Raw genomic sequence first — 17,488 nt, forward strand, 5'->3', positions numbered from 1 at the left:
TAACTGGTGCCGAGTTCGGTTTGATGTCAACCCAACACAATATACAAATGTAAATATATCCTGTAGTTTATTTTCCAATAACAGAACATTAATTACCTCAGTTATTTGGTCAGAACTGACAAACCTTTTCGTGCAACACAAGATCTTGAATATTGACATGAATTTTATTTAATACATTTCATTAAACATGAAATGATCCGGGAGATCTTCTCAAACCACAGCAAAGAAGAAAAATAACCACATGAAAGACGATATGAGAAACACAAAACAGATTATATTTTGAAAACAGAACGTTGCTTTGATGGCAAAGTTATGCAGCAGAGGTCGATAACTTTAAAAGAAAAGGATGTTTTCACCCACAATTTAAATGAGATTTTTAATGTTTTGTGACACAAACCTTTTCAGAACAGTAAAAAGTGATGTTTCAGCATTAAACAGGTTAGTTCTGCATCTGGAAGTTAAACAATCTGAGCTGTATATTAATGTTACACTGTGCTCAGTGAAATAGGCCTCAGAAAAAGCTTCAGCTTTTACAGTATCTGGACCATTTTAGGGTTAAAATGTCATGTTGTATACTTGTGTGAATCCAGCACTAATCTAAAAAGGTACAGCAGTTCAACACAAGGTTAAACACACCCCCAGCTCAAACTGCTGGACTGAAGAGGTTTGTAGAGACCTGAGATACAAAATTGTTTTCATTTTATTTTCAGCATAAGTGATTAATCAGATTTTGCCCAACATCCATTTTTCAAGCAGTCAGTATTTCACTGCACATGGCAAATACAGTGTTGCATTTATTCCTACAGTATATACTAGTTAGTCCTATAGTGTGAAAGCACAGACTATACGCAAAATGTGTGTAACAGTCAGCTGTATTTTCAAAAAGTAGTATGCCTGGCTGTATTTTCAAAGTCAGTCCACAAAATATCGTTTTAGTGCTATAATAAAATCTTGAGCTTCTGTCTTAATGTAAAATCATTTATGCAAGTTTACAAATATTTTGTTTCACCCAGGACTCCTGGGTTGACCACATCCACATGGGTTATCTGCACATTTTTTAAAAACGTTTTAGTAAAAAGGTACAAGGTAAAATGTAACATAAAATATATATTTTTATTAAGCAAACACGGTTAGCCTAAAAGTGTAGTTTTTGGTATGAAAGTTGTATTCATGAGTGTTGATGCTGTTTGATGGCTGTTTCCACTTATGTCGAATTTCCAAAACAAAAGAAGGAATCAAAAACCTCTCGTTTTGTGTGCAGCTGTGAAAACTGGAAGTGAATACACGAGCCAAACCAAGACACGCTTAATTTAGGTGACAGAAGAAATACTTCTGGAGCCGATTTGGAATCTGCTCGTCCTCCCTTTTTCCACTAATGCTTAGCTGCGTCTCCCCTTCACCTCACCTGAACAACGTCTGTGGTTTGGAGGTACGTTCTCCACCACACTGACTAAGAGTCCTTCAACAAAGAGATCAACCGGCTCTGATCTCTTGGTAAAATTCATAAAGTGATCTAGGTTGTCAACAGATTGTTCCTTTAAACCCAGTTTAGTTACATGTGGAATAATCTGAGAGGCTCACTGGGTTTGTTATCAGATCCTCTACTATAGTCAGAGCGCTTTTGATGCTAGCTGTCTTGATCTTTCAAAATAAAAGTAGACAAATGCCGCTTTGGAATATTTAGGGTAAAATTGGTCCAAACAAGAAGTTACGTCAATTTTCTATCAAGTCTAATAATTTAGGGTTGCATCCAGGTGTAAGGAGGCTTAAACGCAAACGTGTTTCACAAAAGCATCTGAACATGAGACATCAAATACAAGTATGTTGTAACATTTCAGTCAGAGTATTGAGTATTGAGTAGAGAAGTGCTGTAACACAGCAGTTTCCGGGTTTTTAAGTCCCGCCTCACGGTGTGGCTCTAACACGGCCTCTCGGAGATGTCCGTCAAGTTGTTAGTGGGCGTGTCCTGAGAGCTGGCGTTTGCTGCGGAGGAGAGGACTTCCTCAAAGTTGCCTCCCGACTCTGTACCGCCAACCTTCGTCTGTGGAAAAACGCAGAAAAGATTATCTAACATAATGTCCTGACTTGATAGTTTTTGCATCGTTGCTTCACTGTTGTGCTGCAGAATTGGCTCAGGGTGGCAGACATTTACAAAGACTTCCACCATCACACATTGCCAGCGAGCATGAGAGGATGAGAGGCAGGTTTCATTTGAGAGATAACCTAAACTGAAACGTAAACTTTTCAGGAATTCATTTAAACAGATATTGTTTTTACATTGTCCACTAACATATTTATCTTTGAGTTTAAATCAGTGTTTGAGAGTATTTCATAACCGTAAGAAGTGTTATCCTTGAAAAGTATATTACAATTATTATATTATTTGCTCAGCAATAAAATATGTTTCAAATGTTTTTTTTGTCAATCTTCATTTTCAAAGATAACAAAACATGGTTATTGCCATCATTGTTTTCCATATAAACAAACATAATGTCAAAAGATACAAGAAAACACTTCAATGTTTTTAAATTGTTGTTAAATACAAATAAAAAGTAAAACAGTAATAATAATAATAATAATAATAATAATAATAATAATAATAACAACCATAATAGCAATAATACTATTTGCTGAGTGATCAAATAAATCAAATATCAGCTGGTTGTACAAAGGATGGAGGTTTGCTTCTGCTAACACTGTTTCAGGATCAGTGTGACCATAAATAACCACCAGGTTTACGGCAAGAGTCAAAGTGTAATCTGACCTTTACACCCCGATTATCGTGTTTAGCAGCATTCTGACCCGTTTCCCTGTGTGGCTTCCACAGGTTACTTCTATAGATCTTAACGTAGTTTACATGCTCTTAAATAGTGTGAATATTTCTGTCACCAGGACGAGCAAATAGTCATATAGATGCAGTTACAGTATATCAAATAAGATTGTTTCTTTGATACTAGATATATAAATCTGGAATTGATCCTTTCAAAATATATTCTACATGACATACTTAAAAAAAAAACACACACACACACACACAAATGCACAAGCACACTATTAACCTTGATAGTGGACACTGTAGTCTCGACTGTCTCCTCAAAAGACTTGAAGCTGGGAGAGTTTCTGTAAAGGCGAGAAAGAAAGACATTCTACTTTATTATTCTTGAACAACTGCACAAAATGATTTTCTGAAACAATTATTTTAAAGTAAATGTTCTGCTAAAATGTTTATATTTGGGATTAACAGTCTGGGATACATTTCCTATAGAACAGTAAGTACTTTACAGTACATACATGGGTTTAGCAGTATGGGGTGTAACAGGTGTAAACAATACAAGTGAAAACTTCTCTGGTATTATATTATATTTCTTTCTTGGCATCAGTTTTACTAAATAAAAGTCAATGGAAGGACATTTGCGTCTATAAAAAAAATTAAAAAACACTGAAGTAGCATTGTACCGGGAGTTTGAGCAAGGTCTATATGAAAAATACAAAGATTAGGGGGAAAAATAGACCTACTGTACGTGTCTCTCACACACACACTCTCACTCTCTCACTCTCTCACACACACACACAGTGGTTACCTCATGGTGGGCATGCTCATAGAGTGTCTGATGGAGTAGCTGTCCCCAGAGAGCATGACGAGAGAGGAGTTAATGATTAGCACAGGTTGCACGCACGCACGCACGCACGCAGATTGTATAATTGTTTTTGTTTTTTTTACTAAAAAGATGTCCTATCTGTAATGGAATGAAAATACTTGTTTTCTACACACACATCTATGGTATGATAACTTAAAGGGCTGCAACTAAATATTCATTTCAAATTGCTCTAAAATGAAAACGCCTGCATGGTCAGCCGCGGCATGTACTGGATTAGTTGAAGCACTTTTCCTGCAACTGGGAAAGTTCTCGACAACTTGTTCACATGATTCATTGAGAGCATTCGTTTGGGCTTATCATAGAGAACAAAATCAATTAGACGTGATTCTGAGGCGAGACAAGCAACTGACTGAGTGCTGCAGTCCAGATGACTGTCCACACTGTACCAACCCGTTAGTGCCATCAGCTGATCTCACTGAGATCTATCGAGTTAAGACTCCTAAGTGAGGAACAACTAATGTGACATAATCAGCTCTGTGATGCTTACCCTATAGAGTTGGACCTTGGGACGCATGGAGGAAGATGGAAAACATTTTTTAAAGATATGTTGACAGGCCTTGTGTACTTCACAGTCACATTCGCTTTAGTAGAACATTTTATGTTATTATTACTAAAAGAAACTGCTTAGTCATATCTGTAAGGGGAAGTCCATTGGAAGCAAACAAACACTATTACTTTGGGGAACTAGATTTGACTTAGATTTCACTATATTATATTTGACGTGTACAAAAAGTGTTCTACTGAAGTTAAACATCAGAAAAACTAAAAGATTCAGTCCTATCCACACTTTACAGAAACCCTCAATTGAGTCAATTATTTACAAACATTTAGTACACAAACCAAATATAATCACACACACACACCAGACATAAGAATACAGAGTCAGAGTTAGTTGTTGAAAAACAAATGTGACAGACTGCACAGGAACACTGTCCAAAGAGTGGAACATCTGACTTTTAGCTGCACAAAGATTACAAATATACTCTATCTATCTATCTATCTATCTATCTATCTATCTATCTATCTATCTATCTATCTATCTATCTATCTATCTATCTATCTATCTATCTATCTATCTATATACACAGTATATACACAAATCCTGATAAGGTGAATTAAACTTCTGCTTGAAAATCCATTTTGAAGATGGTTAAATATTTGATATGACAAAATGACATGCAAGAGCATACTTCAAACACATCCACAGCAAAACCATCACACACACACACACACACACACACACACACGAGCCAGAACCCACAGGGACATACCTCCGAGGGAACAGTAACTCTAGACCGACCATGCTGGAATAACCAAAGAATGCATCGTATCGTTTCCTTTCTGCACATTATATTCCAAAAGCAGTGTACACAAATCTAACAATAACACATTTACGGTATACACACTGTCAACACATTACAATCTCCACAGGAAATATGGTATAAGTCTTATGTTATGAAGGAACAGATGATGTCAAAGTAATGGTGTCAAAGTTTCGTCATGAGTTTTTATTTATTTATAAAAAAGTTCTATATTGCAACTGTCTTGAGTTACAGGACAAAAACGTATCAATGTGTCAAAAACTGATATAAAATGAGATATATATTTATTTATTTGATTTTTTTTTTTTTTGATTTCTGTATTTTGGCTACACAGTTTATTATAGGAGCTCAGAAAAGTTTTTTAAAAAGTTAAGAAAATAAAATAAATAACTCACATCCCTGAAAATATTAATGCCATATGCATTAACGCAGCTAAATGAATCTAAAGATTAAAAAGCCTAAAAAATGTCCCCAGTGATGCATAAGGAACCAACATGTGTGTTGACATGTTCCTTTTCCTCCAATCAGCTTGACCTTACACAGCTTTTCTTGATCTTTTTGCACAGACAGTACAGGAAGTCACTTAGGCCCACAATACGCACAAATCCTCCATTTATTTCACACAGAACAATGCAGGCTGGCTCACTGTTGTGTTGACTTCCTTAAAACAGAGCAGCACAGAGTGACAGAGAGGCAAAGAGACGGAGCAAGAGAAAGAAAGTGACCGAGGAGGACAGACTCTGCCTCCGGCCCTTTAGCTCCCACTGAAAGCAGCTTAATGTGGGTTTACATAATCTCAATTTCCCCTGAGCTGGATAGAGCAAAGAGTCAAAAATCTCTGAGGGACGGGGATGGATAGCACAAATAAAAACGTGTCTGTGAATTGGATAAAAGTGGAAATGCATCCTGTCGTAAAAGGATAGGGCCGTTTATGATAGGTTTGGATATGCAAATGTCTTTTATGATGGACCTTTACGATGGGTAAAATCTTTGCGTGGCTGCAAAAGACACATTTCCTGACTCGAGGAGCTGAGTGCAACTGTCAACAGAGCAACCACATTCAGTGGGTGACTGGTGCCCACAATATTTGAATCATCAATCAACACAAATAATGAAGATATGACATCATTGTGTACCTCATGTCCCCAAACTTCCTGTTGATGGCGCTGCCCAGTGTGTTGAAGGCGGCTGAGGTTTTCTGTCCTGCTGTGGACAGCGTCTCTGATGTCTTCTTATAGCTGAGACATAAAGACATTTCAAAATATGTCATTTCTATTCCCTACACACATACATGCACTGAACTTCATACAGTATTTATACAAATGTATACAGATGCACATGATGGGGACAAACGCGTAAGCGTAAACACACAAACATAATACTTCTAGAACAAATAGGATCATTGAATGAAAGTGCCTTTGGGCCAATTCACATCACTTTCTAATAACCATCTCCTACTCACAGGCAATAAAACCCACGTTATATGTTTCAAATCTTATCTATCATCTACTGTATTGCATCTGGTGGTTTCATTTGAAACAGTCTGGTCTTTCAACCTTTTTTTCCCCCCACTACAAAAACATTTCCTATTTCCAATCAGGTTAATCAATATAAAACCTGTGTTTTAAAGTTTGCTGTTTCTGTACGACCTTACACTCCTGTGGCCACACTGGTTCATTATAGATGAGGACGGCGACTGTGTGTGTAAAGTGATCTTCAGGTTCAAGTGTAACTGGATAAGCAGCGAGGCCTCTGGGGACTATCCCCTTGCTCTTCTCTGTCTCTTGGTGTCTGACCTCATAGTTGACGGTCTAATGTGGAAATTAAGTTGCACACGAAAAACCTGATGATTTGGAGGAACCTCTCAGATGTTTCTCACAGCTGATAAAACAGTGGAAATTACCAGAACATGTTCAGCTAATTGTGTTGTGCGGGCCATGATAGCCTTTAGCACTGCGTGGCCATTTGATGCGTTTTAAATCAGGTTAGTGATGTCTGTTACAGAGTGCAACAAAGATAGCAAACACACACACTGTGCTGCCAGGAGCAGAGGATTATGGGCTTTTAATTGGGTTTGTAATATATTTGTTTATAACAGACGCTCAGTTTGGAGTGTGCTTTTATTGGCTGATCAAAAACAGAACTACCTGCTGTTGTGTGTGTGTGTGTGTGTGTGTTGTAAAGGGCATCTTTGTTGACACCATTCTGTAATGTGCTGCAGACACAAACACAAACTCTTTCTTTCTCTTTTAGATCACACACACACACACACACACACACACACACACACACACACACACACACACACACACACACACACACACACACACACACACACACACACACACACACACACACACACACACACACACACACACACACACACACACACGTTAACTTACGCTGTGGAGGTCTGCATGTCGTGCCAGCCTTTACTGAAGTTGTTTCTCAGATCGTTCAGAGAACTCATGCCCAGTTTTTGTTTGAGCTCTGCGTGCTGCTTCTCTTTGGACGACAAAACCTGCCTCAATGTACTGATCTCCTCCTCCAGCTGGATAAACACAAAAAGACAAAGAGATACTTAACAGCCACTCATTCCTTTACCGTCCTCGTACTATCAACACTTCTCGTTCTTTTTCTGAGTGTGTGGTTGAACCTACTTTAGCTAACTCTTGCTGAATCTCCTCTCTCTCCTCATCCGTCATAATGTTCAAGTTGACTTCTGACGCCATATCTTCGTCAGTCTCTCTCAATGGCTCAGAGTCCAGAAAACCTGAGTGAAATACACACAAGCGCACACACACACACACACACACACACACACACACACACACACACACACACACACACACACACACAGTGAGATGTTCATTAAAACTTCTGTGTGGCCTGTAAAACAGTGAAGGAGACACAAACAGAAAAAGGCAGAGAAAGATCAGTGAATGAAAGTAATTATTTGATTAAAAAAGTTCAACTTCTGAACTGATTGCACTGAAACTGAGCAAACGTAGATAAGACACAGTAAAAAACAAAAAAACACCACAAACTCTACATTTCTCCAGCAAGTCGCTTCGGACAAAAGCGTCTGTCAAATGAAGGTAACAGTATTCTTATTGGTGTGAATCAGGAGTTTGACTATCTTGTACTTTATTATTATAAAATGTATCTGCTCTTTTGTCTGTGTGCTTCTAACTGTCTGACAGCCTCTATGTCTGAGTCCACATATCTGTCTGTCTGTCTCCATGTCTGACTGCATCTGTCTGACAGTTATGCAATCTGTGGCGGCCGGCTGTAGAGCTCTAATCTGGATTAACTTGTATGGATTATTTCGCTGACGGACACTACAGTCTGCCACACACACACACACAAAGTGTGCAATATTGGATTTTAGTGGAACCAAAATAAACAAATTATGTTGGCACCTGTTCCAAATAAAACGGTTTATGGAACCATAGGCATAAATATCTGTCTATTCAAACAGTATATAAAAGATATTCCCAAAATATATTGGTTGCTCCAGAAGTTCAGCGCAGTTCAGTTTTACACAGAAACTCTTCTTTTCTTTGCACATCCAAGAAAGGAAAAAAAGCATTACAAATGTGTCTATGAATGAAATTTTGCATCCATGCAGAGCAAAGGAAGCCGATTCTCAGTCAGCTGACTCTTATATATGATGCAGCAGAAACACATTGAACCCATCATTAAGTTTCATGCTTCATAACTTGCAATATTCTGCATCTGGTCATTGAATGTCAAGAGTGAGAGATGTTCACATTAGAACCTTGTATAGTTGCAGGATATTTGTGGAAGGCAAATTAAAACATACAGATTCTACACAGTACCAGGCAACAGAGGATGACCGTGTACACACAACCCGGGAAATGCAAATACGAGTAGGTAATTATTAAGTCACTTGTGTTTGTAGTTGATATGTGAACGTTTTCACAGAATGGAAAAGGATTACTGTACCTGCGGTGAGGTGTCCTCGCTCTTGATGTGGCAGCATTATAAGACGTGAGGACAGCGTAAGGTTAGTGAATACTGATACAAACTGGCTGTCCACTCACTAAAGTGGTTACTATAACACAGTTCAGCTAACAGTTAAATACTTTAAAACCTGAGGGCTCAGCACCGCATGCAGTAAACACATGCACAAACTAACAAACACAAGTGTACAGCACTACACACCAGTACAAGGCCTTTCTATAGTAGAGGGCTATTTCTGCATCACAGCAGCAGGACAAGCAGATTTTTAAAGCCCCTGTGGTTAAAATGGAAGCTTTTCATGTCGGCTAAAGTGCATGGTGAACTCAGATCTTACGGTCCATTTTCTTGTTCACGCAGACATGAGAAGACCGCTGAATATTTTCTACCCGTCTTAGTTCAATACTTATTGGAGGCATTTACAATGAAAGATTAACTAATTTCATTAATTCACTTAAACTTGAAATACTAAAATGCACTATAGAGATAAATGCAACATGCTAAGAAGTCGCACATTCACAATACCGTATTGTATAGAATCATCTCGACCTAAATAAGTTTTGTGAAGTAATGTTCACACAATTGGGCTTTTTTAAACTGCTCGTAATTTTAGGACTTTATTGGAGCTACATTTAGCATAGGCCTACTGCTATTTCAGATAAGTAGCATGTGGTAAATGGTTTTATTTTAGCTAACACAGGTTTAGTTATAGGTAAGGCAGGTTTCTTTTTTAGCTAACGCAGGTTTCTTTTTGGCTAACGCAGGTTTCTTTTTTAGCTAACGCAGGTTCCTTTTTTAGCTAACGCAGGTTTCTTTTTGGCTAACGCAGGTTTCCTTTTGGCTAACGCAGGTTTCCTTTTAGCTAACGCAGGTTTTGCAGGTTTTCTTTTGGCTAACGCAGGTTTCCTTTTGGCTAACGCAGGTTTCCTTTTGGCTAACACAGGTTTCTTTTTAGCTAACACAGGTTTCCTTTTGGCTAACGCAGGTTTCCTTTTGGCTAACGCAGGTTTCCTTTTGGCTAACACAGGTTTCTTTTTAGCCAACTAAAAAGTTTAGTTAACTAAACTTAAAGGAGAATCTAAAACTTCAGATAAGTGCACATGACAATTCAGAACAGACTGTCTGAAACGTGCATGTAAGAACTATTTTTGAGAGTCGCATGCATTACAGTTTGACTATGGAAACAAAAGGCGCAGTGTGTACGCTGCTTCTTCAATTATCCACACTAATGGATGGAGCAGTGACATTTTATTGTCTTGTAGTAGTACAAACATATTTAGAAGAATTCATGGTCACACTTAAAATAAAACTACAGAAAAATTAGATGTTGGCTTTGAAAGATCGTCCCTGTCATTTATTTGATGATACACTGCCATAGCATTGCCAATTGTTAGGAATGCTGAGAACCGTGACTGAGTTAATGATCCCAGTCACGGTTCAATGCATAACATCGGTTAGAAACAAAGTAAGCTCAGATCCTAAGCTCTCTACTAAACGTGGATCAATCAGATCATGTTACACAGGCAACATTTTAAAGCAATGTGAACAGGCAACTTTGCTGCTAAAAGATGACCTTGTGCTTTTGTCACTTTTAAACAAGCATATGTCTACATTGCTTCAAAACATGCTCATGTATATCACTTGTGTACATTTTTGTAGTAGCTAAACACATTTTAGAACATGCATACACGATACTGAGGTCATGAGTTCAAGTTCCCTCCAACACATACCACCCCTTTCACCACACCACAAATAAGGTCTCTTGTTTGTCCATTCTTATATATTTAGTTGACTTTTTATGTGTTCTGTACTTTTATTTACGTTTCATTTAGGCCCAATATAGTCTACATGTCAGTTTAACATTTTAACAGTTTAAGATCCACACTGCAAAGGCTAAAATCCTGGTGGGGAAATACCAAATCCTATTTAATCCTTTATGTTTGGCCTAATAAAGTAAAAAAAAAATAATAATAATAATAATAATAATAATAATATATATATTTTTTGTCTAACAATACCAGAATCTGCCTATAATATCCTATAATATCCCCACAATGTGTAAAAGTGTAGCATTTAATTAATCTAGGCTACTAAACCCTGAAACTACCAAATAAAACCCAAAAGACTTGACCTCAGTGGCAGCTATAGCTCAAGTGTGTCTACAGGTTCCCACAGAGGTCAGTTATGACGAGAAGTAAATGTTCAACCAAAGTTAAAGATTGTCTATTCTACAGGCTCTACATCTACATCTCTCTTCACCTGTGCTGTCCAGTTGCATATCCCAAGTGGAAGACATGACCCAGTTGTCACAGTGGGACACTGATGTCTGACCCCACTGATCGTCCCCTGATGGTGAAGTTTTACCCCATTCTGTTGGGTTTTCCCCGTTTTGGGCCACTGGAGCCACGTCATCACCATATGAGCTCCTTTTAACCGGTTCCTCGCCAGAGGGGTAAAACATGCCCTGATTCAAACCTGAGCAAAGTTACAGTTGAAAACATTTTCATTATCTCAGAAGAATAGAAAGTGCTCGATTCATCTTATTTCGCAAAGGATGAGTCCTCTCTAACAATGTTTTAGCTTAACTGACAAAAAAATATAGGAAGTTTCATCTGTAGTTAGTGAGTTTTAAAAGAGAAGTCTCAGCTCCTGGAAAAGTAATCGATGAATCATTTGTTACTGAGAAAAACAACAACTTTTAGCTCCCACTAATACAAAATGGTAATGATCAATGTGGCACTAAAACCTAAAACCTTCTTCTTTTATCTCATTTTTAATCCAATGCAAATTTGTTAGCATTATTAGATAATGTTGTGGCTCAAAATCTATCTACCAACAGCAAATGTTGTCTGGCCACATTTATATCTGTCATTCATCTTATTATGTAAACAAACAGACCTTTGTATGTTCGGATGTCAATGCATCCTACAAGTAAAGTCATATTTGAAATCTCTGAACATTTAAATGATTTGCCATTCAAGGAGTTTGTAAAATGTACTGTATTTTGGACAGCCCTGAAGTGAATCAAAATTAATCTGAAAACCGTTTTAATAATAGATTATCTTTTGATACTCTCTCCTCTTCTTCTGTTTCGAATTATGACTCCTTAGGCTTTTTCATAGACAAAATAATTAACAAGCAGACTATTCAATAAAGAAATACCTTACTTATAATATACTTGCAGCCCTGCTTCAGATAACTTAAACCATTTATTAAGTCACTCCGGAAGGGTCAATTTATCTTAATTCAATAAAAACCTCAGGTTAGTGGAATGGCATTTCGTCCATACTAAAATATTTAATTGAAATATTTTAATATATTTTAAAGACCACACTCATTCACTCTCCTGACTAGTAGCAGTTAAATCAACACTGAATCACGTAAAGAAGAAAACTGCAGAGGCATTTATCTTAATGTTAAAAACTAAACACGCTGCAATCGGGCTGATGTCACAGGCAGAATACACAAGCTTTGACGTCACTTCCTGTGTGTGCAGCTGCATTTCAGCACCCTGTGATTAAGTGTGGATTTGCATCGTTTTATCTGGGAGAGTTGAGTCTTACCCTGCTCTCCCTCGTGTGTGGCAGAGTTAACCCATTCCTCTCCAGGACCCATGCTGCCCCAGTCCACCACTGCTCCACTCAGAACACCAGAGTACAACTCTGCAGCAGAGCAAGGCAGCAGGGCGAGAGGAGACAAGAAAACTGGTTATACACACATGCACAACTCATACACGCATCACCCCTCTTGAGGGATTTGGTGTTTCTCCAGTGTCCATCACGGCCCTGTCAGTAACTTGATAGCAGTGAGGTTGGTTTCATTACTGGCAGCTTATCTGACAGGAACAGGAAGTCTGACATGTGACCCTTCGTGGCACAGATCTGAACTTCGTGAAGCTGTTTGAACAGGATTTACAAGATTTATGCTTTTTTTAAAAAGGGTGTCAGGGAGCAAATCTGTACCACACAGATATAACAAGGAGATCTTTTGTAACAATTAAGCAAGAGTATCCGAGGTTATTGAGCAGTCCAAGGTCTCTGGTTGCTGATGAAATCTTATTACACCATACTCCAGCACTACAGGAGGAAGCAGACCGGCATAAATCCATCAGTGCTGTTTCACTAACAATGATTTCCTTATAGTTTAACTTCTACGTTAAGGCTGGTAAAACACTCTTTCAAGGGAGAAAATGTCACAGATTTTAGTGTAAAACATAAGCATAAAAGGTGGCATCAAATATCATCAAAGTGTCAAGTTTACATTACATTTAATTTAATTTAAAAAAAATCATCTTTTAGACTCATCCCTGAAGTCTTATTTCATCAGACCATATTTAGTGAAAGACCTCTGATGATAAAGCATCATTTCAGCAGGCCAAAAGCAGGTGATGATCACTTTTATAACAGAGCTCATTAGGCCAATTTGATATACGTAATGGGCTGCCAGGCTTTTACTACTGAAAAATATCTGATATGCATTTGAACACTTCCCTTCTTTACTCACTTTTCTTAATTTCTCTCCCCCTTTCTTTTGTCTCGGGTGGAATACCTTTGATCACAAGACTCCCATTTGGCCCACTGGTCATGTGACTATGCTAAATCAGAGGCCTGTGGATGGTCATATGCCTGCAAAATCAATTGAAGCTAAACCAGAGGTCAAGTGGCCTGCAGCACGACAAAACAGCAACAACACTGTATACTGTATATAAACCTTTTTTCCGTACATGTTTTAGACCTAATAATGTAGATACTTCTTTAAAACACTTGATAGGTGGTTTATAAACATGCAGGGTTATATTAATTCCATTATAAATTAAAATCATCGTGTTTATCAAGTTTCATGGTAACATTTTAAGCTTTTGGCCGTTCTCCAGCCTCTCTGGACAGAAAGCTCTGCTGACTCCCAGGAAGCCACAGGTACACATTTAGACCTTGTACGTAAAGGCAAGCGATAAACTACAAGCATAAGCAAACACTACCTCTAACCCACTTTCTGGATGTGGGAGTCATTACCCTACTTGATAAGTTAATTCCTATTTTTTCCCATTCCTCAGTTAAACATTGGCTGAATTAAACAGCAATATGCCTGAAAACAAAGTTAAACTACGGTAGTTCAACTCCCGTCACTGTCAGCACTAAAACAGCACACATAATACACTATTAATGCCACAAATGGTAAGCCTAGAATAAAATCCAACAACACGAAAGGGTTACTTGTCCTTCAAAAGCCAGATAAGGCAAAAGGACATGCGCATGGTTCACAGTAAGTAAAGATGCAGGTGTGGAGAACAGGAGGATTACATTTATTTCAGGGATCATTCGAAAATTGGTACTGATATTCTACAAATATCAGAAATAACTGAAAACTCATGCATTAGAGTACCAGATAGCCTCTGAGACAGGAAACTGTATCCAGCAGCAAGACTTAATTTGGTCTGAAGTTTCCATGATGTCTTGGATAAACAGTAACACAAACCTACAGCACACTGGCCAACTGTATGTCTGGATTTGTGTTTATTTGCTTCGTGAACCAGCTCTGAAGGCATTACAAATGTCTTCAGAAAGCAGCATATGAATGGCAGGTTTGTAAATTAACATTTTAGAAAGATTGTACTGAACACGAAATGCGACATGCCAGTTTAAAGAGCCGGCTACTTGCTAATTTAAGAGCACATGCACATAAACTATCGTCACGGCACATTTCTTTTTACTTTCCCAGTATTGTCTGATTTGTAATTTTGCTTTCCAATCCTTCAACCTCCAAACAGTGACGTGTGCAGTCAGTTCTTATTATCAGATCAACAGCAAACAGCCAAGAAACCCAGTGTTTAAGTTCAAGTCTGAAAAATATCGAGCTTGTCTTTAACGTGAACCGACACCGACTCACCTTGTTGTCTGGTCTCCATCAGCGACAGCAAGATGAACTCCCCAAATATCCTCCAGAGACAAGACCCTTTAGCACGCGCAGCACCGGCCGTAAGATCAGTGTGTATTTACTGGGGTTTCCTTGGTTGTCACGCGCTAGGCAGCGGATCTCTTAGAGCACAAGCCAATGGGCTCGCGCTTCTGTAATTCACTTACCGGACATATCTCCTGATAGGGAAGTGCGCTCATCGGACACAATAACGTACTGTATGTTAAGGAAAATACATAATATGCGTTTGTCAGCGGTGGAGAAAGTATTCAGATAATTTAATTATGTAAAAGTAGCAATACCACAGTGTTTAGATAAATAAAATAAAGTAACGCACTACAAGCAAATTAATTAAAAAGCTTACTAAAATAAAAATACAAAATTATTTTTTATCAAAAGTAAAAGTAAGTCTAGTTTAATTGCAGCAGAGTAATTTAGTGAAGTGTAAATTATAATGAAGCGCAAATTAAAAAAACTTCCTTACCTCAAAATTGTACTTAAACACAGTACTTGGGTGAATATACTTTCCACCACTGGTGTTTGTATAAAATGTTTCCTTTTAAACCTCTTAAACAATGTATCTATTTGTATTGTTGGATGCAGCTCTTAAAATAAAGAACATAAACTATATCAACTTCTACTAACTACCACTTAGTTATTATTATTAATATTATTATTGTTAATAATAATACTAACAAAAGATGCTAAAGGAAAACAATTTGTATGATCTTTTCCTTTATTTATTTGCGTTTTATCAATTACTATTTTTTTATATTATTTATCCTCCAAGTAATATGAATTAATACTGTGATATTATTTGTTGCTCTGACTATACATGTCATTTTCTATTTGCATTGCTTATACAAAAATAATCAAGGTTGTAGGGATTTGCCTCCTGCAGTGCACTTATGACCCCTGGTGACATGAAACTGTAGTCACAACAGTGGTTGCAAATAAAAGAGATGTTGATGTAACATGTTTCACAAACATAGTGTGTAAAGTAGACTGTGGGTGACTCAAACACATTAAATAAGACAGTGTAAAACATTAACAAATGTGTCAATGTTAAAATAAAACAGTCAGACCAGAACCTTTTGGCATTCAACCCGGTTTAGTTTATTCTTCATCAGATCCTCAGATGAAAACAATGCTTGTGCCTGGCTAAGTGAACAATAATAATATCAGCAGACGTTTTTTAACGGTGGCAGCAGGTGGAAGAATCTGTTCTTAGTGCAAACAAAGAGCACAGTAATCCAGTTTAAGACGTTTCCTTGAATAGAAATACCATTAAATGTTACCAGTTTTCAACAAGTTTGCATGTCTACATAGTGAAAATTGTTACTGATGATGACGCACCATTTACAGCAAAACAAATATTCACAGACCTCCTGAGTTCAAATTAATCTATGATATATTGTCTTTAAATGGACACATCTTTCAGATATAATCCCTTCCTTCACTGAGCATTTTTGCTGCCTCACGGCAGCCATACACTTTTGTAACAGGGTCGAAAGGGCGAGGTTTGCATGAGCCAAAATAAAGTGACAGTTTAACTTGTGCAAAACTAAAATAGTATTTGGGATGTAGCTGACAGCCTGTATTGCGGTTGCCTGTAAATGTTTGGATTAATCTTAAAATATTTAAAAAACACTCTTAATTAAGGGCTGCATTGCACTGCACATTGCCCTATATGTTGGAGTAACAGATCCATATAATATATAATATATATATATAATATATACACATACATGTATAATATATATATATATATATATATATATATATATAATATGAAATATATATATATATATATATATATATATAATATGAATATATATATATATATATATATATATATAATATGAATATATATATATATAATGAAATATATATATATATATATATATAATATGAAATATATATATATATATATATATATATATATAATATGAAATATATATATATATATATATATAATATGAAATATATATATATATATATATATATATATATATATATATATATATATATATATATATATTATTCAACGCTTTGCTTTAGCTGTTCCAACACATAACTTGGTGATGGTGATACATTTTTAACCCCATTTGTAATCTTTGGTGTCACTGAACCACAGGTTGGCACACCCTGATCTATAATGGCTGTGAAGGCACTATTGCATATGTATGCCAATATCACTGGGATTGTAACACAAACAAATAAACAGGGGAATCAGCCAGCCAATACACCCCAGCAAAGGAAAAATATCATTGGCTAAAAATAGTGCTCATGTCACTAAATTAATTGATATTGAGCAACTTTTTGTTTTAGCATGTTCAGTTGCTTAATGTGACAGAAATGTCAGTAATATGAAAGTATACAACAACAAAGCAATGATGGCATTTCCACATAGCATCTTAACACGCATGTAAATGTTTCAAAGTGAGAGAAATCAGATATGAGGGACTGACCAGGACAATCACCATGCTGTCACTCTTTTACATTTGCCCTGTAGCTGTAACCAGGTAGAACAAATTCATATTTTAAGTGAATGTTAGACCAAATAAATGACCGTAAACCCATGCTCCTAGGACATACTTTATCTGACCA

At 37.0% G+C, this 17,488-nt stretch overlaps 1 protein-coding gene across 3 annotated transcripts; it reads right to left on the minus strand.

Annotated features, from left to right (window-relative positions):
- Positions 1–142: 142 nt before the first annotated feature.
- tpd52l1 (tpd52 like 1) lies at positions 143–15,038 on the minus strand. Of its 3 annotated transcripts, XM_029462961.1 has the most exons (10): positions 14,852–15,038; positions 12,529–12,627; positions 11,225–11,440; positions 8,951–8,971; positions 7,642–7,754; positions 7,384–7,532; positions 6,118–6,219; positions 3,582–3,620; positions 3,060–3,120; positions 143–2,041 (listed from the first exon to the last, which is right to left on the minus strand). In XM_029462961.1, exons 1-10 carry the CDS (start codon positions 14,868–14,870, stop codon positions 1,919–1,921), a joined length of 942 nt encoding a protein of 313 aa, XP_029318821.1. In that variant the 5' UTR covers positions 14,871–15,038; the 3' UTR covers positions 143–1,918. The 3 variants fall into 3 exon arrangements, with proteins under 3 accessions (XP_029318821.1, XP_029318818.1, XP_029318819.1); XM_029462958.1 differs by lacking the exons at positions 8,951–8,971; positions 11,225–11,440; positions 12,529–12,627 and having other exon boundaries at positions 14,852–15,017; XM_029462959.1 differs by lacking the exons at positions 3,582–3,620; positions 8,951–8,971; positions 11,225–11,440; positions 12,529–12,627 and having other exon boundaries at positions 14,852–15,008.
- Positions 15,039–17,488: the final 2,450 nt, after the last annotated feature.

This window comes from Cottoperca gobio, chromosome 24 (assembly GCF_900634415.1).
Source record: "Cottoperca gobio chromosome 24, fCotGob3.1, whole genome shotgun sequence".
Taxonomy (NCBI): Eukaryota; Metazoa; Chordata; class Actinopteri; order Perciformes; family Bovichtidae; genus Cottoperca; species Cottoperca gobio.